The following is a 27943-nucleotide window of genomic DNA, read 5'->3' as shown; positions in this document are numbered from 1 at the left end:
TCTGAGGGGTTTTGGCTTTCATAAAAAAGTAAGTAGTAAGCCATTTAGGTTAAAACTTACTTGTGGGCTCTGAATTTTGAAAAACAACAGTCCCTTTGACATATCTAATTCTGTGTTTGGGGATATTTACTGTTGACAAGGAAATAAAATATAGTTTGGATTCTATGGGGCTGTTATCCATGCTATTGGTTGCCCTAAATTTCAAATGCTTTAGATGATGACCTTATTTAACTGTCAGGAAGAATGTAAACAAAATAGGGACTTGGGCTGTCTTTTTAAAAAATTTATTTAGATTTCAGGTTTCCTTATGTCTCAGCCATATCAGCATACATTGTCTAAAGTCATAAAGAAAAACTGACAGAAAAATGCTTCGGATCACCATGTGTTTTCAGTTGATGCCAGTAGAAACTAACTTAACCTAAGGCATTTGATGCAGGTTTATTTTTCCTTTGCAGTCACAGCGGAAACATGAAGCTGCCACTCTTGGTGTTTATTGTGTATCTGCTGTGGTTGAAAGATTGTCACTGTGCACCTACTTGGAAGGACAAAACTGCTATCCGTGGAGGCCTGAAGGGTAATGTTTGGTTTCTTTATCTGTGCTGTGTCCCGTGTGCCTGTTTGCATGTCCTGCTGGCATTTACGGTGATTTACAGTTGAGAGATAACCATATTCAGGATGCCCTCTAGTTTCACGGTGAGATGTTCTCCAGGCACTTAAGCCAAGTAGACAAGACGCCAAGCATCTGGATAAAAATAGAAAATTCCAAATGCGTCTCTGAGAATGGTCCACATATCCAGATGTTTGCCATCACAGAGATAAAACTTGCCAACGTTTTGGGTTGCATTGCTTGGTCTCATCCAGATGTTTGGTGTCCTCTGAGCACAGTTTTAATGAACAGTGAAATTCTTTTCTAGCATTTGAAAAATTTAAACAATTAAAGTAATCCATGCAGTTATTCTTGAGATAGTGAAAGAATGGGTTATAATGATATTGAATCTGGTTGGTCTGTGCTCATTAACTTGTGGCCTTTGCTTGATGAGATATGCTTTGAGTACTTAACAGTTAGGAAAATAAATCAGTTTAAATGTTTCTTTTTGGGGATCTGTAATTAAATTTGGAGACCAGATTAAGCTCTTTTGGTGGCCACATTGGCTATTGTGAAGAGAGAATGACAAATCATGAATTTCATACTCACTAAAGGCTTATTAAAGGGGTGTAAGAGATGTCCAGTATGTTATTAAAGAATCTTGCATTATACAAGATGCTTTCTAGGTTTTATGCCTCCTGGGAAGGTAACTGAAGCTGAAAGAAAAGGAAATTGTTCACTCTGTTTAAGGTTCCCAGTTGGGCATTTAATATAAATTGTCTGTGAAGAAAATTCAATGTTTTCTTCTAATATAAACACACTTGAGTTTTAAGGGAAAGAAAAACAATTGGATAAATGAAAACAGGCCCTGAGGAAAATGATAAGAATAGGCTTAAATGAACTCTGACTTGGCTAGAAGTTCAGAAGTGAGGAACAGAAGGTATCACCCGGGTGGTAGCCGTGTCCATGTGGCAGCTGACAGCCCAAATCATTGTGATCTGCTTTCAAAGTTTGATGCTGTTAAAAAAAAAAAAAAAAACAATTAAGCCTCTGCTGGGGGAACATGAAAAGTTGGTGAACTCATTGTGTTCTGATACATTGTAATCTGATCAGATCTCACAGGAAAAAACTACAACTACATCGTAATCTTTTAGGTTTTTCCAAGGCTGGGGAGATAGATATAGATGAAGAGGTGAAGAAGGCTTTGACTGGCATGAAGCAAATGAAAATCCTGATGGAAAGAAGAGAGGAGGAACATAGCAACCTAATGAGAACCCTGAAGAAATGCAGAGAAGAAAAGCAGGTACAGTCATTGAAAATCATACCTATCCTTAACTATATCTGGACCATAAATAGTGCATGTCTGAGTGCACTGGAGGAATTACTTATTTACCCTACTCATAGATTTTCTGGAGAGCAGCCCTTATTGGAGGAAGAGCTTGAAGAAAATTTCAGGTTTCTTCAAAGAACATATTCCTTGTAGATTAGGCCTTCGAAGGACTCCAAACTCGGGAATTTGGGGGATTCGGCTCTGTTTGGGAAGTGCTGCTTTCTTAAAAATGCTTTATTGGTGCCTTTTGAGTTGGGATATTGTGTCAAAAGTGTCTTCCCTGGGCTTCCCTGGTGGCGCAGTCGTTAAGAGTCCACCTGCCGATGCAGGGGACACGGGCTCGTACCCCGGTCCGGGAAGATCCCACATGCTGCGGAGCGGCTGGGCCCGTGAGCCATGGCTGCTGAGCCTGCGCGTCCGGAGCCTGTGCTCCGCAGCGGGAGAGGCCACAACAGTGAGAGGCCTGCATACCGCAAAAAAAAAAAAAAAAAAAAAGTAGGAGTTTTTGGCTACATCAGTGGCCTCCAAAGTTTTTTTCTTTCCCATCCCTATTACCATTATTATTGTTAGCATCCACTCCTGAATATATGCATTTTAATTAATTTATTAAATTAGACATGTGAATTGCTACCGTTATTATCTCAAGGCACAGAATGCACTTAGGGATCATCATTAGCTTGGGTAGATTAAGTCCATATTTCAAATAATCTAGATATTTTGAAAATTTTTTAGCTTATTGCCAAATCTGATTAGATCAACATATTTTTACTGACACAAGGCCAAAGAGTTTGTAATGAAAAAGTGGCAGCCCTGCCATTTGCTTCTTATCTACCTGAGCTTAAGTTATTCATATTTTTTAATCTGCTGGCGGTTTTTTTCAAGAAACTTTTAAAGCCTCCTGTTCATTTTGTGAGGGCAGATTTAGTTAAAAGTAGTTAAAAAACATCACTTACCCGAGTTCTCTTAAATGGCAAGTCATTGCAATTGGCTCCAAGTGAACAAAGAGAGAGGCAACCAGTGTCTCTTCCACAGGGTCCTCACGCACAGCTGGCCACACACAATGGCCTGACACAAGCACCAGTGCATGTGAAATAGTACATCAGCCTCATCAATTTTTTAAATTCAAATACCTTTACCTAATAGTTGTTGTCCAAACTATGTATCTTATCAATGGAGAATATACATTATATTCAAGTGTCTATGGGCCATATTAAAAACTGTTCATATGTTACAGTATAAAGCTCAGTACATTTCTAAATTATAGACATTGCATGGCTCATAGTTTAATATCATTAACCATTAACATAACACTCAGAACAGTTAAATTTTTTTAAAATTTATTTTCCAACATACTCTTATAGAGGATATCAAAACTATAACAAAAATAATTTGGAAAATATTTTAAATTTTAAAATTGGGAGTAAATTACTTTTAAATTTTATTTTCATGAAAATTTTTTTTTTTTTTTGCGGTACACGGGCCTCTCACTGTTGTGGCCTCTCCCATTGCGGAGCACAGGCTCTGGACGCGCAGGCTCAGCGGCCATAGCTCACGGGCCCAGCCGCTCCGCGGCATGTGGGATCCTCCTGGACCGGGGCACGAACCCGTGTCCCCTGCATCAGCAGGTGGACTCTCAACCACTGCGCCACCAGGGAAGCCCCATGAAAACATTTTTAATTGTGGTAAAATATGCATAACATAAGATTTGCCATCTTAACCACTTTTATGAGTACAGTTCAATAATATTAAATACATTCACAGTACTTCCCTGGTGACACAGTGGTTAAGACTCATGCTCCCAATGCAGGGGTCCCGGGTTTGATCCCTGGCCAGGCAACTAGATCCCACATGCATGCCGCAACTAAGACCAGCGAGCTGTAACTAAGACCCGGCTCAACCAAATAAATAAAGAAATATTTTTTTAAAAATGCACTCACATTATTGGACAACCAATCTCCAGAATTCATCCCATTTTGCAAAACTGAAACTCTATACCCATTAAACAACTCCCCATTTCTCCTTTCCATAGTTGATTTTTAAATTTAAAAAACACAAATACAAGTTCTAATATCTCTTCTCTAGACCTTGATCTACACCTAGACCTGTAGACCTATAAAGTTGGGGGTTACCAAGCTCCGGAGCTGCTGGAATTCACGGTGGCCACTGGGTGTCCCCTGATCCACTGGAGCAGGGCTACATCACAGGCTGGGACCCCAAAGCTGTAGTCAGCCTGTCACCAGCTGGTTGATTTTGCAGCCATCCCTCTCCCTGCACTGCACAGGGTCCCTGTCGAGGAAAGGAGATTGCTTGACCAACAGCTGGAAGCCCTCCTCCCTTTTGGCAGAGATCAAAAGATCTTGAGGAAATGAAAACCAGCTCCTCATGAGGAAAATGTGGAAGCCCCTCTAGCTGTGTTCTTCCCTGGTGGGCTTGTGAGTCTGGCCACCGGGAATAACCACACTAGATATCATTCACAGGCCCTTTATAAAACACATTATCACCTGCAGTCCTTCCAACATCTGAGTAAACCATCACTTTCATTTTACAGCTAAGGAAACTGAGTTTTGAGATGTTAATTAATGTTTGTTGTTGTTTTTTTTTAATTTTTATTGGAGTATGGTTGTTTTACAATGTTGTAACCCTGTCATGACTGACCCAGGAGAAAGTCCACTGGCGCTGTGCCTGTGGAAGACCCAGTGACTTTCTGTTTTTCTCCCTTTCCCGGGCCTCCTGGAAAGCCAAGGAGGGAGCACATACTGTGGAAAGAATGCTTGGTGTGGGTCAGGTTAGCAAGTGTTAGTTCCATTTCTGACCCTGAAGAATCCCAGGAGCTAGTAGAATTTTTATTATTTCTTAAGACCTGCTTATTTTATTTTTTAAAAAATCATTGAATTATACTCTTAAGGTTTGGGTACTCATTTAAAAATTCATTTAAAAAAGGAAAAACCTGTTTAACCCTGAGTCTCCCTTCCTAAAATTATTTTCAATCTAAAATAAAGGATACTTCACACAAATTACGAATTGACAAATATGGGGTGGGTGCCCCCAAGTCTCCCAGAACAAAACACATCCCATCCTCAGGTGATCCAGTGTAATCTCGATCCTCCTCATCAGCTTCTCCCTATTTATATTTAGTGGGAACATCTGAAACTTGCTCTTACTAAAGTGGGAAACCCTAAAGCAGCTTCAAGTGATTCCCCACCCGCCTCACCCCCATCCAGGTTTGTGCGGGACTTTGAACTGCAGGTAGAGAGTTCTAAGTATGGAATCTATCACTGGGTGGGACATTTAGGGGGAAGCAGAAGGCATGGACAAGGCATTCCTGAACCAGAGACCTACTTCCTCCATGGCAACATTTCAGTTGTTACCAAAACTTGGGCCATGTGATTTGGTCATTGGTTCTTGTTACACTCTTGGAGGTGAGTGGAAGGAAATCAGATGATTTCGGACTATGTGCCTTGCTTGCTCATCTCACTTAATACGAAACCTTAAGTGGTAGATCCTACAGTTATTCCTATTTGCTAAGAAGGAGACAGGGGCTCAGAGATGTTAAATAATTTGCCCAAGGGTCCACAGTGAGTGTAGTTTGTAACTGGACATATTGGGATTTTGGTTTATAGTGAAAATGGGCAGACTATTTAAAAGACTGATTGAGAAAACCTGGGCAGTACTGTTGCCCATCCTGGTGAGGCAACCTTCGTTGAGAAGTTGTAGGATTCCAAAATTGTTCTGCAAAGCCCAAAGAGACAAGTTAAACCTGTCTGGATCATGAGGTGCATTTGGCAGACTGGAGCCCTGCCAGGTTTCTTATGTGGGACATAGCAAATGACACCCAGCTTAGCCCCAGAATCCTGCCATGAGGGCAGCTGAAAAATCCGAGCCCTGCAGAGGAAATGTAGGGGGATTGTCAGTGCCCAGGTGTTTCTTTGGACTTAATATGCCAGGAAAGGGTGATTTCTTTTTCTTTTCCTATAGGTAAAAGTGCATACTACATTGGTGTTAGAAATTGTGCTCCTTCGTGTTTTTTTTTTTTTCACTTAAGGGAGTCTTCATCCACTCTGAGGCTTTCTCCTTACCGACAGGTCCATTATATCCCCTAAATCCCCTGAACTACTTCTCAGGCCTGGAGGGAGCCGGTCTGCAGAAGCCCACACTTGCAGGGAGACGGGGTGGGGGTGGGGGTCTATGTGGGGCTGGCCTGGGGGGAGCTCTGGGGGCAGGGTTGACGTTCTCAGGGACAGGTGTCGCTTCTGCTGGGCGGGAGCTGGCCGAGTACAGCAGGCACCACAAGGGGGAGTGCTTGGAATGTGGATGAGAAGAACGAAGCCCCTCAGAATGCAGCATTAGAATGCAACTCACTACAAGAATTGTGATATATAGTACATAGGAATTTGATATACAAGATTTGATTTGATACACAAGAATTGTGCTTCCTTGCCGTGTTTAAGAACATACAAAAATTAAAAGCAGCATACATGAAGGAAATAAATGTGTCAACTTTGTAAGCCTTAAAAACACATCTTCCACATCCTTTAAGGACCAGAAGTGAAGACAGACAAGTAAACAGATCAGTTACAGTCATTCAGCAGAGTAGGGGCTGTGTCTTCATTGTTGCTTCACCCACAGGGAGCGAATGTCCATCCCATAGGAAGCACTCAATAAACAGCTGTTGACTGTACGAATGAACAGGTGAATAAGAACTGCCCGGTCTTCAGTAGAGGTCAAGCAGTGCTCTTCAGTTAACAGAAAGCTTCAGCGTAGATCTGTCAGACGCTAAGGGCTTGAAGAAGGAATGAGGTTTAGTATTTTTTGTTTTTGTTTTAATTTTTGGCTGCCCTGCAGGGCTTGTGGGATGTTAGTTCCCCAGCCAGGGATCGTGGAACCCGGGCCCTTGGCAGTGAGAGTGCCGAGTCCTAACCACTGGACCACCAGGGAACTCCCAGAGGTTTAGTTTAGAATACGCACATTTTGTAAAGAGTGAAATCAACTAAGGTACAACACATAGAGTCATGAAATGGACATAGGGTGTGTGTTTCTACTTTTTAATTAGGAGGCCCTGAAACTTATGAATGAAGTTCAAGAACATCTAGAAGAGGAAGAAAGGCTATGCCAGGTGTCTTTGACAGGTTCCTGGGATGAATGCAAATCTTGCCTGGAAAGTAACTGCATGAGATTTTATGCAACCTGCCAAAACAGTTGGTCCTCTATGAAAAACAAGGTAAGGGAAAAATAGAGCTCAAGATTTCTAAGTTCTTAAGGTATGTGCTTCAGCTTACTTTTAAAAATTAACTTATGTTAATATTTAGAATAGATATGGATGATCTGATATTGGCCCTTTGCAACCTAGAATCTAGCATTCATGCTTATGTATGAATCACTTGTGGATATACAATTTTTAAGTTAGAACAGCCATCCAGTGCTTGTCCCTCCCTTTCAGGACACTGTGTGTATCTCTCAGAAATACCCTGACTCTTTCTGCCTTGTATTTGTTATTTATGGACAGGTTCCCACTAGATTCTTTGAGGGCAGGAACCATATCTTATCTGCCTTCGTTTAAGCATTGTAGGCATTCAGTAAATGTTTGCTGAATTGCATTTCGAATAATAGTATTATAGTCTCTGATTTCAACCTGCTTTAATGTTTTCTCTGGAGGCCAAGCCTTTGAAGGCGTCCTCTGCCTCCTGAGTCTCTCCTTCAATGGGCTTGCCCTCTTGTGGCAGCACGCACATGCCCGTGCACACACTTGCCCACATTCACGTCCCCTTTACCCCCATCCATGCACGTCCTGTAGGACTGGCATATTTTCTTTTTTGTCCCGTTTGGCTCTCTTCTGGGCAGAGGGAATCACAGAGGGTGGTGACCTGAATAGGATGAGCTCTGACCCATAAAAGACTCCTCTTCTCTTGGCCTGAATTTCCCTTCCCCTTCAAGAAGTGGGCTGGGTATGCAATGCAGAGAAATTCCCCTCTCCATATCAGAGCATGCAGTAATCAGAGTCTGCGCCTGTCTTGGCAGTGCCAACCCCAATTACAGAAGGAACAACCCCTAGGATAATTCATATGCCAAGTTAATTTGCCTCCACTGTTAATTGCATCTGCTGTATTTTTATAGCCACTCTCTAACATACCAGAGTATACTGGAATGAGCACTGGCTGGAAGTCAGGAGCTTTGGGGACCATTCCTATCTGTGCCTTTTGTGTGACCTTATGACAATTTCTTGGGCCTTTAAAGTTTCATTTTTGTGGCTGGGTTCAGGTAAACAGAAGCCGGCCGAGGGAGAGGCAGATGATCCACCCAGATTACTTTTTGAGAAAGGCATGAGTCTTCTAAGAATCCCTGGAGAATTCTTTGAACAGCCCTTGAGCAGGGGTGGGGAGTGCTCCCACAGTGATGTTCGATGGTTGCTATGTTCCAAAACATACAACAGGGTCATATCACTATCATACAAGGGCAACTATGTTCTGGCATGAACTTATGTGTCACATAGATGAAGTAGTACATGGTGTGACTGCTGGAAGATCTCCCCCTGAATAGGAAATTCTATAATTAGAGCTTCATTTCTTTGACTACAGCCAAGGAGGGCTTTGATCACTGGTAATATGTAACATCCCGAAGTAACCTATTTAGCTGTATTAAGCATCTATAGTTCAGTGTGAATGTATTGATCTTTTCCCTGGACTAATTTATGAGATGAGAAAGAGGAGAGCATAAAGACACAAATGGCATGCCACTGAAGGAAAAAAAAAAAAAAAAGAACTAAGGCACTAAGGCAGAGGTGAAAGACAAGAGCCTTCTTCACAGTTTTCAGGCTGCACAGTCTAAAACCATGCATGACAACCACCACCAGTACATCAGGACTGTGGCTTGTCAATAATATTGAAAACTTGGCCTTCTTAGGCCTTGGTAGGCAAACAGAAACCAGGAGGAACTTCGGACCCTATTTCCATAGTCAAAGTCAAAGCCAGGTACATGAATGTTAATAAATTATCTTAAAGTGGATCACCTTTTCCTAGTTTGCCCAGAACTATTCTTGATTTGGAATGACTACTTGTAAGTTGACATTAAAATTCACAATAAAAAATAGTCCAAAAGAAAATTAATTTATTTCATTTCTGTCCCCCATCCCACCCTGCAGCTTGAACATTTTTTCAGGAAGATATATCAGTTTCTGTTTCCTTTCCATGAAGATAATGAAAAAGACCTTCCCATCGGTGAGAAGTTCGTTGAGGAAGATGCACAACTGACCCAGATAGAGAACATGTTCAGCCAACTGACTGTGGATGTGGGATTTCTCTATAACAGGAGTTTTGACGTCTTCAAACAGATGCATCAAGAATTTGACCAGGCTTTTCAATCATATTTCATGTCAGATACAGACTTCATGGAGCCTTACTTTTTTCCAGCTTTTTCCAAAGAGCCAGCAAAAAAAGCACATCCTGTGCAAAGCTGGGACATTCCCAGCTTCTTCCAGCTGTTTTGTAATTTCAGTCTCTCTATTTATCAAAGTGTCAGTGCAACAGTTACTGAGATGCTGAAGGCAATCGAGGATTTATCAAAACAAGACAAAGGCAAGTATTAAAAGATTATTTAGATATCTATACTAAAGTTGAGTTTTATTTAACCTGGGAAATGGTAGCCATCTCTAAGTCATTGTACAATGTTTCTGAGAGTGATGGTTTATGGATAATCAAAGTCTCACAGCCTCTTAGAAAAAGCTTTGAGGTCTGCCAAACACTAGCCTTCCCCCGTCTTTGTTGAGAGCTCTGTGGGGCTGTTCTCTGTTTCTAAAGCAAATTTTCAAAGCTGAAAAAGAAAATGCTGGTAAGGTGAGAACTTGAAAAAGACAGTTGCCTCCTTTATTAAAACTCAGGCAGATGCTTGGTTCTATTCTGCCTGAACATCATGGGGTTTCTTTAAAATCAGTCCAGGCTCCTCAACTTCCAGTTTGGGAAGAAAGCTTAGTGCCATGTAAAACCAGGTCACATTTAGTACCTTCCATGACCTCCTCTGCATCACTACTGTAATCCCTTAGATCACATCATTTATGCACAAAACCAGAGAAAATACTCAGAGACAAACCCAAGACTGTAGAAATTTCTGTAAATGATAATAATAGCCTTCTACCAATACCACTCACGCCCTCTGATATTCCATATTGGAAAAAGCAATGCTGCTTTATGTTGTTAAGGCAGAAGGAGGTAACTTCTTTGGGCTTCTGTGGAGAGCCTGGGAGTCAGCATCTCAGAAATGAGAGTTGCCGTGTGGGCCACAGGTAGAATCTGTGTTTCCTTGGACTTATCTCTCTGGAACATTAAGTCAAGGACAGGGATGCTCTTCTCTAACAAAAAATGAAACGGGCTCCTTCTAGAAATCCTGCCAGGTGTGACAACATGGATGAACCTGGAGGACATTATGCTATGTGAAATAAGCCAGACACAGAAGGACAAATATTATATCCCACTTACATGAGGAACCTAAACTAGTCAATTCCTTCCTTGCACCACCATCACCTCAGTGATAATCTGGAGATCCAGGGTCCCCTGCAAGTGCAGAAAGTAAAAACAAAAACAAAACAGCAAACAAAAAAAGCCTTTGTTACACCTTTATACTCTTCTCTCTCCAGTGTCCCTACCCTAACCAGACAGCAAGCTCAACAGAGGAGAGATTCTCTTCCCAGATGAGTACATGAGGACAGTTTATCAAAAATAGGCAGGCAGGGGCTGTGGGGTATTTGCGTGTGGTTTCCATCACTTTTCTGGACTGGTGGTAGGTGAGGAATAAACCTATTGCCCCTAGAAAATCCACCTAATGAGAATAAACCTTTGCCCCTTGCAGTAGGCAGAATAATATAATAGCTTTCCAAAGATACCCAAATCCTAATCCCCAGAACCTGTGAAAATGTTAGGTTACACAGCAGGGGAGAGTAAGGTTGCAGATGGAATTGAGGTTGATAATCAGCTGACCTTAAAATAGGGAGAGTATTTGGGGTTGTCCAGGTGGCTCCAGTGAAATCACAAGGGCTCCTAAAAGTAGAAGAAGGAGGCAGAAAAGAATCAATAGAGACAGGCTCATGAGAGGAACTTGTCCCTACTTTGCCAGCTTTGAAGATAGAGGAAGGGGAATAGGAGCCAAGGGGCGGGGTGGCCTCCAGACACTGGAAAGGCATGGAAATGGATTCCGCCTTAGAGCCTGCAGAAGAGAACAGCCCTGCCAACACCTTCATTTAGCCCACTGAGACCCACTTCAGACTTCTGACCTATAGCACTGTAAAATAATCTATGTTGTTCAAAGCACTAAATCTGTGGAATCTGTTACAATAGCAATAGGAAAGCTGCTTCCTGTCAGTTACAGTGGTTAATATCTTCTGAGTGTAAACTATGTATCTGGCAGCCTTAACAGATAGGCTTTATTTGTCATGATCATCCTAAGAGCCAAAATTAGAAAAGTAGCTAAAATTGAATAATGAACACTGTTAAAAGGAAAAAGGTGATAAAAATATAAAATATCTTGTTTAATATATTTTTAAATTTTATTGAGTGTTGTTTCATTTTAGTCTCCATATGAAAGAATTTCTTTCCTACTTTGTTCTTTCCAGGCTTCAGTTGCTGAATCTGTTGAAACAGAATAAGATAGCTTTTGCAATTGTCCTCACTTGGCTTACAAATCCCTGGAGAGAATAGATGAGATCCATTCAATAAAACTGTGGTGTAGTAGCTTCACACAGTGCTGGGTGCTGGGAGCTGGGAGTTCTGGGTTTTAATCCTGCCCTGGAGAATTTTGCTGTCCTTAATTTTCCCATGGGGGAAACAGGAAAGTTGGGAGGGTAGATGATTTACTAGAAGTAACTGCCTAGAAGGGTCCTCAGGCTCTGTTCTGGCATGGCCAAAGGTAAGCGGATGGGCTACTCTCATGAGTATAGCATGGGGAATTGGTTCATATAGCCCTCAATTTGCCATCCTTGAATATACCAGCTATTCGTCTAGATGCTGTGAATAAGCAATGATTATGCCACGGATGACACAGCCCCTAACTTTTAGAAGTTTAGTCCAGAGAAAGAAAACAGGTCAGTGAACAATTACACTACCATATCGTAAGAGAAACGACAGAGGAAGTTATGGAAGAGTGACAAGATTAAAATGACAAGACCAAATCCCTTCTCTCAAAGGACTCAGAGTCTAATAGAGAAGACAAAATTAACAGCACATAATGCAGAGCTGCTCTACAGTAGAACTCACAGGGGTTCTCTGGGGCGAGAGGAGATGCCACTAAATCTATAGGGAATGGGAGAAAATGACTTCTATTCAACAAAGGGGATGGCTGCCTTACCCACCAGAGGATCTAGCAAATGCCTCGTAGGTTTTTAAACAATAAACTTCACATTTTTTGTTTGTTGCTTTTCGCTGTGCCACGCGGCCTGCAGGATCCTAGTTCCCTGACCAGGGATCGAACCCCTGCCCCACTGCTGTGGAAGCAGAGTCTTAACCACTGGACCACCAGGGAAGTCCCAGTAAACTTCACAATTTATCTCGAAATGTTTCATTTTTTAACATCAAGGATTTAATATAACAGAATATCATCGGGTTAAAAATTAATAAAACATTTTCCTAATGTGAAACACTCAATTGGGAACTGTCAATTTGCTGTTGGATGACTTCTTTTTTTTTTTTTTTGGATGACTTCTTTTTACATCATCATTTTTATATGGATGGTTAATTATTCCAGGGGAAAAAAAAAGTTTCTTAAAAGTTGATCTGCTTTAGATGTTTTCCTAAATCTTTGACCTACTGTTTATAACGTTATATATGTGAAACGCAAAAAGAATAGTAATAAATACCTACCACCCAGTTTAAGAAACAGACATTTCCAATATCTTTGGAACTCCAATACGCATTCGAATTACAGCTTGAAAAAATTAAAATAATTACTAGAAAAAAATTTAACAGAAGCCCAAAGAGAAGAGTGGCTTACAATTCCCTATCTAGTTAACCCCAATGATATCAGATATAATAATGATAAAAATAAGACACACTAAATTTAAAATAATTTAAATATACAAAGGAACAAAAGAAATGAAAGCTGCCCTCTCCCACCCCATCAAGTCTCTCTTCCAATAGAGTTACTATGAATAATTCCTCATGATTCCTTCCTGAAAATAAAATTATATGCATTAACCTCTGTGTGGGGAGTGGGGTTTGGGGGAAGCAAGTAGTAATAATAGTAATGATGAGTAATAATGACAGTAATGAGACTGCTGGATTAAAGGATACATGCACTTTTTAATAGATGCCAAATTGTCCTAGCAACTAGTTGCACCAGTATGCACTCCTACGATTGAATACAGAACAAAAATTTTGCAAGTGCTGGTTAGAAAGAGAAATGACATTCTATCCATGCCTTTAAAGTTCAAACTCTCTAACGACACTGATGTGAAAATGCTGTTACTTGCAGACTCCGCCCACGGCGGCCTGAGCAGGACGGCATTGCCTGTGCGGGGCCAAGGGCTGTGCGGAGAACTTCGCCAGAACTCGTCGGAATGTTTCCAATTTCGCGCAAGATGCCAAAAATGTCAGGATTACCTACGGGAAGGTAAATGATTATTATGTTCTCAGGGTTTCGATTGTATTCTGGTCAGAGGTCACAAATCGCACTTTTACAGGCATCGTGGATTCATTTGCTTCCCTTCAAGCTCTTTTTGGCGTGCTCATTGCCGTCTGGGGGTGTTCAGGGCAGGTTTATAGACGTTTATTATTCAAAAGTAGGTCAACTTACACTTCCCCTTTTAAAAATTCTCTCATTATTCCCGTGAAAAATTTTTATGGTTAAAGAGCAAGCGAACACTCTTGTGTGCAAAAGAGAACTCAGAGCAAATTAGGGCAACTTCTTTCTTCTTACTGCAGAGAAAGAAAACCACCCATGAAGAAATCTTCAAAATGTGTAAGCAAATTTTTAGCCAAGTAAGTTTTTTTTCAAGTGGCATTAACTCTTTCCAGATGGTGGGTTAATTACTAATTAGTATTTAAATACAGGTAGTAGCTTCTCCTCCCAAGCCCTGAGCAGCGCGTTTCGCCTCCTCCCAGAACTGACCAAGAGCGGTTTTCTTTGCTTCCCCAGGTGAAAAATTCTCTCCACCGGCCCTTCCGCCTTTCCTCCAACCCCTATGTCCCTTCCCCTCCCCAGCTGAAGTCACTTCCCATCTGCTAGGGTCTGAACGCAAATTTTCTTGCAAAATCCAAGAAGAGCTTTTGATTCCTGTGCTTCTGCTTTTTACCTTGCCAAAGCCCTAAGGGAAGGAAATTCTAAAAAATGTGGCTAAGATTTGGAGCAAGAGATTGAATATAAACTGGACCTTTTTATTAGAGCAGATGAGGGTCTTATTTCTTCAGAATTGCTCCCTGGGTGACTTTCTGCAGCTCTGTTTCATCATTTGGAAAATGAAATTAATATAGCTACTTCACACAGGTGTTTTGAGGATTAAATAAAATGTCTGAAGTACTCATGATTCTCATTATTCAAGTGTTTGTTTTTCAAGTCACAGTTACAAGGTTGCATACAGACAACAGAAGTTTTTACAAGAGAAAAATATACACTAATATACTGACCACTTACAAAAATAGCCCCACTCAAACATGCCACCTATGTATCATTAACTTCCTTTAACTTCCAGTTAAAAGCTTTGAAGAATAATCTCTCCCTGATTGTCATAAGATAATAGAGAAGATGGGGGTGGGTGGGAAGTGATTGGAAGAAGGTGAAGGAAAGGTACAAACTTCAGTTACGAGATAAATAAGTACTTGGGCTGTAATGTACAACATGATGACTATAGCTAAAGCTGCTGTGTGATATATAGGAAGGTTGTTAAGAGAGTAGATCCTAAAGGTTCTCATCACAAAGAGAATTTTTTTTCTTTTTAATTGTATCTGTATGAGATGATGGATGTTAACTAAACCCACAACAGTAATCAATTCAGAATATATTGTGAATATGTAAGCCAAACCATCGTGTTGTATACCTAAAACTTATACAGTGATGTATATCAATTATTTCTCAACAAACTGAAAAAAGAAAGATAATACATAAGAAATCAGATAATACAGTATAAACATATCAAATAATCAGTATACATCATCACACAGTATACATGTAGTATAAATTGATTGCTGCAAAGGTAAAACACAGAGGAAAGGCTGTCCTAATGTGCTCCCATACAATTTTTTTTTTTTTTTTTTTTTTTGGCTGCTTTGGGTCTTCATTGCTGCGTGCGGGCTTCCTCTAGTTGCGGTGAGTGGGGACTACTCTTTGTTGCGGTTCGTGGGCTTCTCATTGCTGTGGCTTCTCTTGTTGCGGACCACAGGCTCTAGGCACATGGGTTTCAGTAGTTGTGGTTCGCGGGCTCTAGAGCACAGGCTCAGTAGTTATGGCACACGGGCTTAGTTGCTCTGCGGCATGTGGGATCTTCCCAGCCCAGGGCTCGATCCCGTGTGCCCTGCATTGGCAGGCAGATTCTGAACCACTGCACCACCAGGAAAGCCCTCCCATACAATTTAAACTCTTATATTTTATGATAAATGTATATAGAATAAAATAATAGAAACACATGTGCCTTATACTAGATGAAGAAATAAAACATTACCAAAATTGATGAAGCCCCCGCTGTGCCCCTTCCACATCACATCCTCTTTATCCCCTTATAAGGAAATCATTTTGGGTTTTTTTTTCTTCCAGTTTTATTGAGATATAATTGACATACAGCACTTATAAATTTAATGATTTGACATCGTGAAATGATTAACACAGTAAGTTTAGTAAACATTCATCATCTCATGTAAAAAATTTTTTTAAAAAGAAAAACATTTTTTCCTTGTATGAGAACTCTTAGGATTTACTCTCTTAACAATTTTCATATATAACATATACCAATGTTAATTATATTAATCATGTTGTATATTACATCCCTAGTACTAACTTATAACTTGAAGTTTGTAACTTTTAACCACCTTTGTCACCATCACTGACTATATTCCCCACACAGTAGGAAACTTCTATTTTGAATTTGGTGCTTATTATTTCCTTGTATTTCTTTTTTAAAAATTTATTTTATTGAAATATAGTTGATTTACAATGTGTTAATTTCTACTGTACAGCAAAGTGATTCACTTATACATATATATATATATATATACATTCTTTTTTCATATTCTCTTCCATTATAGTTTATCACAGGATATTGAATATAGTTCCCTGTGCTATACAGTAGGACCTTGTTGTTTTCCTTGTGTTTCTTTATACTTTTATCATATGTTTATATATAGCACACATACACACGTATACCATACATAGCAATGTTTTACATGTTTTTAGTTTTTATATTGTCCAAGTATAACTTTTAAGCTTAAAAATATGACTCATACAAGTACAAAATGAGCATGTTAAGATTGATTTATTCCGGGCTTCCCTGGTGGCGCAGTGGTTGAGAGTCCGCCTACCGATGCAGGGGACACGGGTTCGTGCCCCGGTCCGGGGGGATCCCACGTGCCGCGGAGCGGCTGGGCCCGTGGGCCATGGCCGTTGAGCCTGCGCATCCGGAGCCTGTGCTCCGCAGCGGGAGAGGCCACAACAGCGTGAGGCCCACATACCGCAAAAAAAAAAAAAAAAAAAAAAAAAGATTGATTTATTCCATTAATAAGGGAATGAGCAGAGTGATTAAGCTGGTTTAAAGGAGTACAGGAGAGACTGAAGTATTTACAGTCAAGGATAGACAGAATGTTGAAGTAAGATTGCAAAGTTAGATATAAAACTAGTTAATGTACTGAAGGGCAATAAAACTGTAACTTTTGCAGTTATGATTTCTATCAGACCGAAATAATTTGTCTCTACTCAACAAAAATTATTTGCAACTTTTCAATCTGTAATTTACATCTAATTTCGTGGAGTCTGGCCCGAATCAACAGTGAATAGTAAATCCAACAAAGGATCATTTCCCTAGAGAATTAAGTAATCTTTGGGTGGACCTCTTAGACAGTACTGTGTGTGACATTGAAAGGACACACAGCCATTCTTCTGCATTGTTTCCAAGTTTTGGATAATATTTCTTAATAGTATAAATGTTATCGCTTATGTATTCTTTTGCACCTTGGTGTTTCACTCAGTACAGTTTGGGAGATTTAGTCATGTGAATGCGTGTGGTTCTAATTTCACGAATTCATTGTTGTATGTTAGTCTGTGTAAGCACATTACAATTTATCCATTCTCCTGCTGAAGCACATTTAAGTTGCTTCCAGTGTTTTACAAACAACTCTTGTATGTTTTGTCAAACAATGATTTTGCCTCTTTTATCAACATTTGACTCATTCTTTGTTCTAAGGCTAAGCATACAGCTGTAATTATAATCTTATATTTGAAAAATATAAGATAAATGAAATATGTTCCAAAACATTATAAATCTTTTTTTTTCATTGTTTACCATACATTTTTGGTCCCAATTTTAAATGGACTCACTGTAAGTAGCTCTTTTCCCATACCAGTTATTGGTACTAGATGTATACACCTAAATTCAAAATAGTAGTTTCAAGATAAAGGAGTTTGATGTGGAATGGTCACAGTGGGGGTTCATCTGTTTGGGTTATATTTTATTTCGTAATATAGGAGGTAGGCACATGGAATTTATACCAAGGAATATCTGTCTCCAGCCCAGTTTCTGTTACATGAGACCATATAATTATCAGTTAAACTGGATCTCTTTTGAAAGTGATGTAGGCAATATTAATAATTGCTTGACAACCACAGGTATAAACTGGAAACTCACAGGCAGAAGGTGATACATGCACACTAGATTAAAGACAAAAGAGCCACAGTATTTTGCAGCTCCTCCCATCAAAAGCTGGAGTCTGTTTTTTCAACCTGAGAATCTGGGCTCGGCCATGGGTCTGTCCTTAAGCAACAAGATATTGGCAAATGTGAGTGGCTTGAAATGTGCTTGTGAATTAAAGTTGTCCTCTCTTGCTACTGGAAGCCTATCCACCACTGCGTGATCAAGCCCAGGCTAGCCTTCTGGAAGATGAAAGGTCCCAGCCATGCCAGCTGAGACCCTCAAAATGTGAGGGTCTAGACCATCCAGCCCCAACTGAGCTAGCTCAGACATAAGAATAGTCCAACCAACCCACAAAAACATGAGAAATAATAAATATATTTTTGTTGTGCAACAAAAGCTAATAGATGCATATTGTCACATTTCATAAGAGACACCTGTTAAATGTGGGTTTTCTTTCTTCCTTTTCTTGAAACACTCATTCTCATGTCTATATGGTGACTAAAAAAATGCCTTAAGGTACTGTGGGTCCCACTGATCATGTGAGTGTTTTTTTTTAAGTAACAGCATTAAGATATAGTTTATATACCATAAAGTATACAATTCAGTGTTTTTTAATATACTCACAAAGTTGTATAACCATCATCACTATCTAATTCCAGAACATTTTCACCCCAAAAAAAGCAACTCCATACTCATTGGCTGTCATTTCCCATTCCCCGCCCCTTTCCCTTACCCAGCCCCTGGCAACCACTAATCTGCTTTCTGTCTCTGAATTTGCCTATTCGGGGTATGTCATATAAATGAAATCATACAATATGTGGTCTTTTGTGACTGACTTCTTTAACTTGGCATAATTTTTTCAAGGTTTATCCATACTGTAGCATCTCTCAGAATTTCATTCCTTTTTATGGCTGCTTAATATTCCATTATATGGATATACCACATTCTGTTTATTTGCTCATTAGCTGATGGATATTTGGTTTGTTTCTATTTTTTGGCTATTGTGAGTAATGTTGCTATGAACATTTGTGTACGAGTTTTTGTTTGGACATATGTTTTCAATTTTCTTGGGTATATACCATGAAATATATATGGGTCATATGGTAACTCTATGTTTAACATTTTGAGGAACTATTAAACTCTCTTCCAAAGTGGATTACCATTTGCATTCTCACAGAAATGTACAAGGGTTCTAATTTCTCCACATCCTTGACAACACTTGTTATTGCCCATCATTTTTATTTTAGCCAACCTAGTGAATGTGAAGTGGTATCTCATTGTGATTTTTTCTTGTATTTCTCTAATCACTAATAATATCAAGCATCTTTTCATGTTTTTATTGGCCATTTGCATGTCTTCTTTGGAGAAATGTCTTCAAATTCTTTGTCCATATTTTAATTTTGTTATTTGTCTTTTTATTGTTGAGTTGTAAGAGGTTTTTTTTACATATTCTAGATACCAAACACTCATCAGATATATTATTTGAAAATATTTTCTCCCATTCTATGTGCTGTCTTTTCACTTTCTTGATGATGTCCTTTGAAGCATGGAAGTTTTTTATTTTGATGAAGTCTACTTTATTTCTTTTCTTTTTTTATTTTGGTGTCATATCTAAGAAACCATTGCCCAATCCAAGGTCACACAGGTTTATGCTTATGCTTTCTTCTAAGAGTTTTATATATTTAGTTCTTGCATTTAAGTCTGTGATGCATTTCGAGTTAATTTTTGTATATGGTATGAGGTAGGGATCCAGCTTCTTTCTTTTTCAATTGGATATCCAGTTGTCTCAGTTTCACTTGTTGAAAAACTATTCTTTCCCGTGTAGAATTGTCTTGGCACTCTTGCTGAAAATTCATGGACAGCAAAAGTAAGGGCTTATTTCTGGACTCCCAATTCTCTTCCATTTGTCCATATATCTATCCTATGCCAATTCCATACTGTCTCTTTTTTTTAAAATAAATTTATTTATTTATTTTTGGCTGCATTGGGTCTTCGTTTCTGTGCGAGGGCCCTCTCCAGTTGCAGTGAGCAGGGGCCACTCCTCATCGCGGTGCGTGGGCCTCTCACTATTGCAGCCTCTGTTGTTGCGGAGTGCAGGCTCAGCAGTTGTGGCTCACGGGCCCAGTTGCTCCGCAGCGTGCGGGATCCTCCCAGACCAGGGCTTGAACCCGCATCCCCCACACCGGCAGGCAGACTCTCAACCACTGTGCCACCAGGGAAGCCCCTCATACTGTCTTGATTATTGTACTTTGTAGTAAGTTTTGAAATTGGGAAGTGTGAGTGCTCCAATGTTGTTCTTCGTTTTCAAGATTGTTTTGGCTATTATGGATCCTTTGCATTTCCATGTCAATTTTGGGATCAGCTTGTCAGTTTCTACAAAAAGGGCAGTTAAGATTTTGATAGGGATTGCATTAAATCTATAGGTCAATTTGTGGAGTATGGCCTTCTTGACAATATTAAGTCTTCCCGTTCATGAAAATAGATGTTTTTCCATTTATTTGTCATCTTTAATTTTTTTCACAGTGTGCTTTAGTTTTCAATACAAGTCTTACACTTCTTTTAAAAAATTTGTTCATAAGCATATGGTTCTTTTTATGCTATTGTGAGTGGAATTTTCTTAATTTCATTTTTGGATTCTTCATTGTTAGTGTATAGAAATACAACTGATATGCATATATTGATCTTGTGTTCTGCAACCTTGCTGATTTATTACTTTTCTAAAAACAAAATTTATTTATTTATTTATTTTTGGCTGCATTGGGTCTCCGTTGCTGCAGGCAGGCTTTCTCTGGTGAGCGGGGCTACTCTTCGTTGAGGTGCGCAGGCTTCTCATTCTGGTGGCTTCTCTTGTTGCAGAGCACAGGCTTTAGGGCACACGGGCGTCAGTAGTTGTGGCACACAGGCTTAGTTGCTCCACAACATGTGGGATTTTCCCGGACCAGGGCTCGAACCCATGCCTCCTGCACTGGCAGGCAGATTCTTAACCACTGCACCACCAGGGAAGCCCTGACTTATTACCTTTAATAGCTGTGTGTGTGTGTGTGTGTGTGTATGTATTCCTTAGGATTTTTTGTATACATGACTATGTCATCTATGAATAGAGATAGTTTTACTTTTTCCTTTCTCATGCGATTGTGTTTTGCACATAGTTTCACCTTTATTTTAAGGAAATCTTTTTCCACTCTCTAAAAGAGTAAATGAGTGTCCCTTGTAGAATTCTCCTTGCCTAATATCATGAGGGAAGTCACCACCTTCTTCCCCCATAATTAAAAAAAAAAAAAACTACACCACTATTCTAAAAGTTAACAACTCTAAACTTGCAAATGAAGACATTTTAAAACAGTATCTGGATCTCCTTTCAAATGTACACTGTATTTTGTTAACTGTGACTCTCTTTGTTTTCAAAATATTTTCTGGAATTACTTTTCAAATGTACACTATTGCAAATTTTTTTTACCTGCAAGTACAAAGGTCTCCCTCTCCTGAAGATCCCAACACAATTTTTGGAAAAGTGTGAAGGCTGGAGGATCTTGCATTATATCTACATCTCAAAAAGAAACAGTAACTGATTTTTAAGACTTGAGATGAGGTAGTCACCTAGCTTCTGGTTGGTGGATTCTCCCCCACCCCTATCTTCCTGAAGGCATGATTTCTTAGTAAACAGCAGAAGACATAGTCGAAAGAGCCTGTGATCTTTTTCTACAATAACAATCTTTTATGATCCCAGATGCCCTAACACATAGACACTTCTGTAGTCTGCAGATAAATAATCTTTACACAGTATCAAGATGCTCATCAGCGCAGCTTTATAAATTCCTTTAACCCTGTTTCAGTTCAGAAGGACTGTTGTGCAATAATAACACAGAGCTGCAGAATCTTAGTGACTTGTAAACACAAAGGTTTCTTTCTCTCTCTCTGTGTCTTGTCAATTACAGCTTGCATGGGAGCTCTGCTGCACATCTCCTCACTCAGGATGATGGAGCCTCCACCCTATGGAGCAAAACTAGTTCCACTGTCAGGGGAGGGAGGGTGATAAATCCTAAACCATTCTTAAAGGATTCCTCCAGCAGTAAGACACGTCACTTTGAATATGGCCATGCTCAACTTCCAGGTGGCAGAAAAGTGCAATCTCCCATGTGTCCTGATGAGAGTATAAGTGAGCAGCCCTAATGACCTTCAGAGACACTATGGAAAGGAAGACAAGGAAAAGGAACATTTTAAATCTTCAGTGTATGCTGGCTCTGTGAGCAGGCATTCTGCAGTGTTATTTCATTCATGCCGATTGTACCTGGCTGAAAACTCACTCAAGGTCAAAAGGCTGGAAGTAGAAAGCTTAAGGGCTGGGACTTAAATCCACAACACCCAACTCCAAGTCCCACATACCTTTCTCTTTACCATGTTACTTTCTTCTTTGCTAGACTGTCCTGATGTTCCTAAACTATACACAAAAGTAGATGAGGCCCTTGAGTTGGTCAACATATCCAATCAGCAATATGCCCAGGTTCTCCAGATGACCCAGCATCACTTGGAGGACACTACATATCTGATGGAGAAGATGAGAGAGCAGTTTGGCTGGGTGACAGAACTGGCAAACCAGACCCTAGGAACCGAGAACATCTTCAATTTCATAAAGGTAATGGAGAGACTCAAGAGCAGATATGGAGACTAAGTGTGCATACATTGATTTTTCTGTTAATTTACTTATTAATTACATCTGAATTTGAAAACAGGCTCTAGAAGGATATTCATACTTCCATTGTGATTGTACTCAGGCTGACTTGTGCATGGTCTTTAGAAAACAAGAAACTCTATAAAGAAAACCAATTTAGGGCCTCCCTGGTGGCGCAGTGGTTGAGAGTCCGCCTGCCGATGCAGGGGATACGGGTTCGTGCCCCGGTCTGGGAGGATCCCATATGCCGCGGAGCGGCTGGGCCCGTGAGCCATGGCCGCTGGGCCTGCGCATCCGGAGCCTGTGCTCCGCAACGGGAGAGGCCACAACAGTGAGAGGCCCGCATACCGCAAAAAGAAAGAAAAAAAAAAAAAAAAAAAAAAGAAAGAAAACCAATTTAAAACACAAAGTACTTTCTAATCCAGAGATGGCTAATTCTGCTTAGAGCTGTAGTGCAGATACAAGTAACTGTGAAGAAACCTGGCCAATGTTGTTTTTAAGGGAGAAAACTTTCAGGTAAAGCAACTTGAGATCAAAGGCTGACTCTGAAACTTACCAGCTGAATAAGTTTGGGAAAGTTCTGTAATCTTTCTAGGCCTCAGTTTTTCCATCTGGAAAATGGGAATAATAATAGCTACCTTAAAATTGATGTCTGTAAAAAATGAGTATAAGTTCCTTATACTCAAGGTACTGACTTACCTTGAAAATTAAACACAGTTATATATATATATATATTTTGTTTGTTTGTTTAATTTATTTTTAATTTATTTATTTTTGGCTGCATTGGGTCTTCATTGCTGTGCGCGGCCTTTCTCTAGTTGCAGCGAGCGGGGGCTACCCTTTGTTGCGGTGTGCAGGCTTCTCACTGCGGTGGCTTCTCTTGTTGCAGAGCACGGGCTCTAGGCGTGCAGGCTTCAGTAGTTGTGGCATGCAGGCTCAGCAGTTGTGGCTCACGGACTCTAGAGTGCAGGCTCAGTGGTTGTGGCGCACAGGCTTAGTTGCTCTGCAGCATGTGGGATCTTCCCGGGCCAGGGCCCAAACCCGTGTCCCCTGCATTGGCAGGCAGACTCTCAACCACTGCGCCACCGGGGAAGCCCCACAGTTATATATTAATATTCACATATAAACATTGCCATCTTAAGTTGCACTTATACCATGTCTCCCACTTGCAATCAATAACTCCTGTTGCATAACATAAAATAGTGATTGAATTTCTTCCCTGATGCACCCCCTTCACACACCATATTACATTAATATACGATGCACCAGGCAAGTGATTTCTGATGAGGTTGGTATTGGTGGGCTCCTAGAAAGACCCAGATACAAAAATCACCGGCAGAGCAATTGAAGGTACCATATTTTGTGTAGCATGTAATGTTAACAGTCCCCCGGGATCCCTTTACCAACTCCAGCTGGTGCTGCTGCTAACTGCTCACCCCTAGCCTTCTCCAAAGGGTTGTCCTTGGGGCCACTTATGCTCCAGAGCTCCCTGCAGGGTCAGGCTGAGGCTGGAGGTCACCTGAAGGCCACCTCCCAGATTAGCTTCTCCCTCTTCTCTACTTGCTCGCCTCATCCCCCTAAAAGTTTTACTGAAAGCACCCTTAATAAATAACTGTGTCAGAATCTCAGGCTCGGCTTCTAGGCAATCTGACCTAAGACATTCTGTATCCTAGTGGTTCACTCTCTTTTAAGGTACAAGGTTGTAGTTTGAGAAATAAGCACAACCAGCACATTAAACAAACAAACAAACAAAAGCAGAATAGGACACACCAGAAGAAAAAATATTAGAGTGCATTGCATTTAATAAGTCAGATGCATATGTCATGGAACTTTCATTTCCATGATGTGTGTTTATATATGTGTATAACTTATACGTAAGATGTGGATTTTTTTCTTTTTCTATTTGAGTATAGTCGATTTACAATGTTGCATTAGTTTCAGGTGTACAGCAAAGTTATTCAGTTATATATATGTCAATATATTCTTTTATATATACATTCTTTTTCAGATTCTTTTCCATTACAGGTTATTATAAGATATTGAATGTAGTTCCCTGTGCTATACAGTAGGTCCTTGTTGTTTATCTATTTTATATATAGTGGTATGTATCTGTTAATCCCAAATTCCTAATTTATCCCTCCACTGCCTTTCCCCTTTGGTAACCATAAGTTTGTTTTCTAAGAAATGTGTGTTTTTGAGTCATGATGACAAATGTGTTTATAACTGTAGACCATAGTCAAAAGGTTTTGAAAGCCACTATCAATTCCTGCTGACTCTCTATTACTTCATTAGATAGATCATTCCCTAGGAGAGTAAAATAATGTGATATATTTGATCATTCTCACAAATATAGACTTTTAGTTTAAAGAGGAAAAATTCTTGTAAGGAATGAGGGAAAGAATAATTTTTTTTTTTTTTTTTTGCGGTTCGCCGGTGTCTCACCGTTGTGGCCTCTCCCGTTGCGGAGCACAGGCTCCGGACGCACAGGCTCAGAAGCCATGGCTCATGGGCCCAGCCGCTCTGTGGCATGTGGGATCTTCCCAGACCGGGGCATGAACCCGCGTCCCCTGCATCGGCAGGTGGACTCTCAACCACTGCGCCACCAGGGAAGCCCAGAATAAAATTTTAAGAAAAATTTTAGCAGTGCTTTCAATCTTTAGAAAAGTAGAGCCAATATTTAACTGTTTTTATCGTCGTCAGGATTTCCATTCTATGTTTCAATTTGCTTCCATTCTAGTGGCTCTGAGTAACATTAACTGATTTAACTAAAATGTATGGTATTGATAACAAAGACACTCCTATACAAAAAACTCCATAGAAAATAAAATTATGGTTTTCAATGATACATTTTTCTAATAATAATCACTGCTAAAGAGCACTCAGTATTCGTCTGGCAGTGTTCTAAGAACTTTTCCCATGTATTAGATCATTTAATACTCTGTGTTCCTATAAGGTGAGTATGATTGTTTTACAGATTTTTCAGATGAGGTACAGAGAAGTTAAACAACTTGTCTGAGGTCGCACAGCTAGTAACTGGTAGAACTGAGATTCAAGGCCAAACAGCTTTTCTTCAGAATCCTTGGACTTAACCACTTTGCTGAACCGCTTGTAAAACTTATTTTTCTTTAAACAGCTCTTAGTTCATCATGTAATGGAAAGTGCAAATTTGTAAAACAGCACATGCTGAAGAGGAATCTTTTGTAAAACAATATACAAATTCCAGCAGGTGAAAAAAGTTATGCTTTTTAGGTTGTAGTTACATGTTAGCGTTATAATTGTTTATTGAACTAGATGTAAACGCTTTATGCAGTTTTTATGTGTGTTATATGTATCAAAAGGAAAAGGGGGAAAGTTATGTTAGCTTTATAAACTAGAATTAAGAAATCACCAGTGTTAATTTGGCTTCTTAATATTCTGCTTAATTTTTTTGATAGGGAAATTTATTTGAACACATTTTCAAAATAGTTCTTTTTTTATATAAATTTATTTATTTTATTTTTAGCTGCGTTGGGTCTTCGTTGCTGTGTGCAGGCTTCCTCTAGTTGTGGCGAGCAGGGGCTGCTCTTTTTTGCAGTGCGCGGATTTGTCATTGCAGTGGCTTCTCTTGTTGTGGAGAACGGGCTCTAGGCACACGGGGTTCAGTAGTTGTGACACAGGGGCTCAGTAGTTGTGGCTCACGGGCTCCAGAGCACAGGCTCAGTAGTTGTGGCGCATGGGCTTAGTTGCTCTGCAGCATGTGGGATCTTTCCGGACCAGGGCTCAAATCCATGTCCCCTGCATTGGCAGGCAGATTCTTAACCACTGTGCCACCAGGGAAGCCCCAAAATAGTTCTCTTAAGGTTACATCAAGTTGCATGTCATTACAGTTTCATTTAAATTATTAAAATCAAAGTATATGCCCTTGAGAACTCATTAAGAAAGTAAACGACATGCATTTCAGATGACTGGTTCTTACAAAAATCACACATACAGCCATAAATTGTAAATTTCCTGTGGAAACTCAGTACAAAACTTGGTACATCACATTAGTATTTGTGACACAGACAGTAGCGCTCACCAAATATTCCATCCGCTCACTCACACTTTCTTGCTCCTCTTGCAGTTAAGTGGTGCCATGTGTTAAGTTCTGGCCAATGAAATGGGAACAAAAATGAAAAGAGTTATTTCTAGACTGAGATAGAGAAGAGCCTGTGTGTGATTATCCATTCTCTTTCTCTGCTGAGGATGTAAAGAAAGCCGTGCGTTATTACATGTGCTACAGCACATGTGAGATGATGTTCCTTTCTCAGCCAGGGTCCTGAGCATCTAGGTGGTTCAGAGCCCTTGTGATGGGCATGTAACATGAGTGAGAAATAAATTATAAGAAGCCACTGGAATGCTGGGGCTAATTTGTTACCTCAGCACAACTTAGCCTATCCTGACTAATGTGGTATTAAATTAATGCTGAATGTGTGCTGGAATTTAGTAATCTTTTGTTGTATAATCCTTCTTCTTAGGTAGTTCCAGGTGTTCATGAAGGAAATTTTTCCAAACGAGATGTAACGATGACAGAGGTAAGCATTCTGCCTTCCCCTAATTTCACACTCACCATCCCTCATGAAGAAAGTGCTGAGAGTTCTAACTTCATTAGCTACATGCTGGCCAAAGCTGTACAGCATTTTAAGGAACATTTTAAATCTTGGTAAGCAGAGTGCTTGATTAGGAATGCTTGTCAACAGGAATAGATGATTCATAAAAGGGAAAAATGACAAAACTAGTTTTAAAATACCTTGAAAATATATTCAACCTCATTAATAATCAAAGACATGAAAACTAAGACAAGATAGCAACTTTTGCCTATTAAATTTGCAAATTAAAAAAAACCCTGATAGGATGTGATGAAATGAGAATTCCCATATGTTATTGCCAGGAACATAAACTGTTTTTGCCTTTTTGAAAAGCTATTCAATTATACATATCAAGAGTCATAAAATTTCTTTTTGATATATTAATTCCACTTCTGGAATCAATCAGAAGGAATAAATCTAAATTTGAATAAAAGTTCCTACACCAAGATCTATATTTGCAAAATTATTTAGAATGTTAAAAACAATCTGAACGTCTAATAAACAAGAAAATGGTTAAAAGATTATGGCTAAATATGCTCAGTAAGTCTTATGAAACCATTAAAGATATTTATAAAATTTAAATCATAACATGACAACTACTGGAACAAGGGTTTATTCTAAGCATATCTGTGAGGTAGATATTATTATTACCATTTTCCAGAAAGGGAACTTGAGACTCAGGATCCAAGGTTAAATGAATTATTCAAGTCAGCAGGTGGTAGAGCCAAATTTTAACCAGTTCTCTCTGACTCAAAGTTGCCACATTATACTAGTTCCTGTTAGGACATTTGGTCAAAAAAAAAAAAAAAAAAAAAGCATGTACAAAACTCTATAAATGTAATGATCAAAAAAATCTAAAATCTGCATTAAAAATAAAAAGGATTGTCAGGAATTACAATGGGAAATGGATGATTTATTTAAAACCCTTTCCATTTTCTGATAT

At 39.6% G+C, this 27943-nt stretch overlaps 1 protein-coding gene across 1 annotated transcript; it reads left to right on the top strand.

Annotated features, from left to right (window-relative positions):
• Positions 1-462: 462 nt before the first annotated feature.
• CLUL1 (clusterin like 1) lies at positions 463-27078 on the top strand. Its single transcript, XM_060119706.1, has 7 exons — positions 463-574; positions 1741-1889; positions 6967-7134; positions 9052-9484; positions 13365-13502; positions 22143-22357; positions 26890-27078. Exons 1-7 carry the CDS (start codon positions 469-471, stop codon positions 27076-27078), a joined length of 1398 nt encoding a protein of 465 aa, XP_059975689.1. The 5' UTR covers positions 463-468.
• Positions 27079-27943: the final 865 nt, after the last annotated feature.

Source organism: Mesoplodon densirostris, chromosome 15 (assembly GCF_025265405.1).
Source record: "Mesoplodon densirostris isolate mMesDen1 chromosome 15, mMesDen1 primary haplotype, whole genome shotgun sequence".
Lineage (NCBI taxonomy): Eukaryota > Metazoa > Chordata > Mammalia > Artiodactyla > Ziphiidae > Mesoplodon > Mesoplodon densirostris.
Note: the sequence above shows the minus strand (reverse complement) of the source record. Positions and strands in the feature narration are given on the sequence as shown.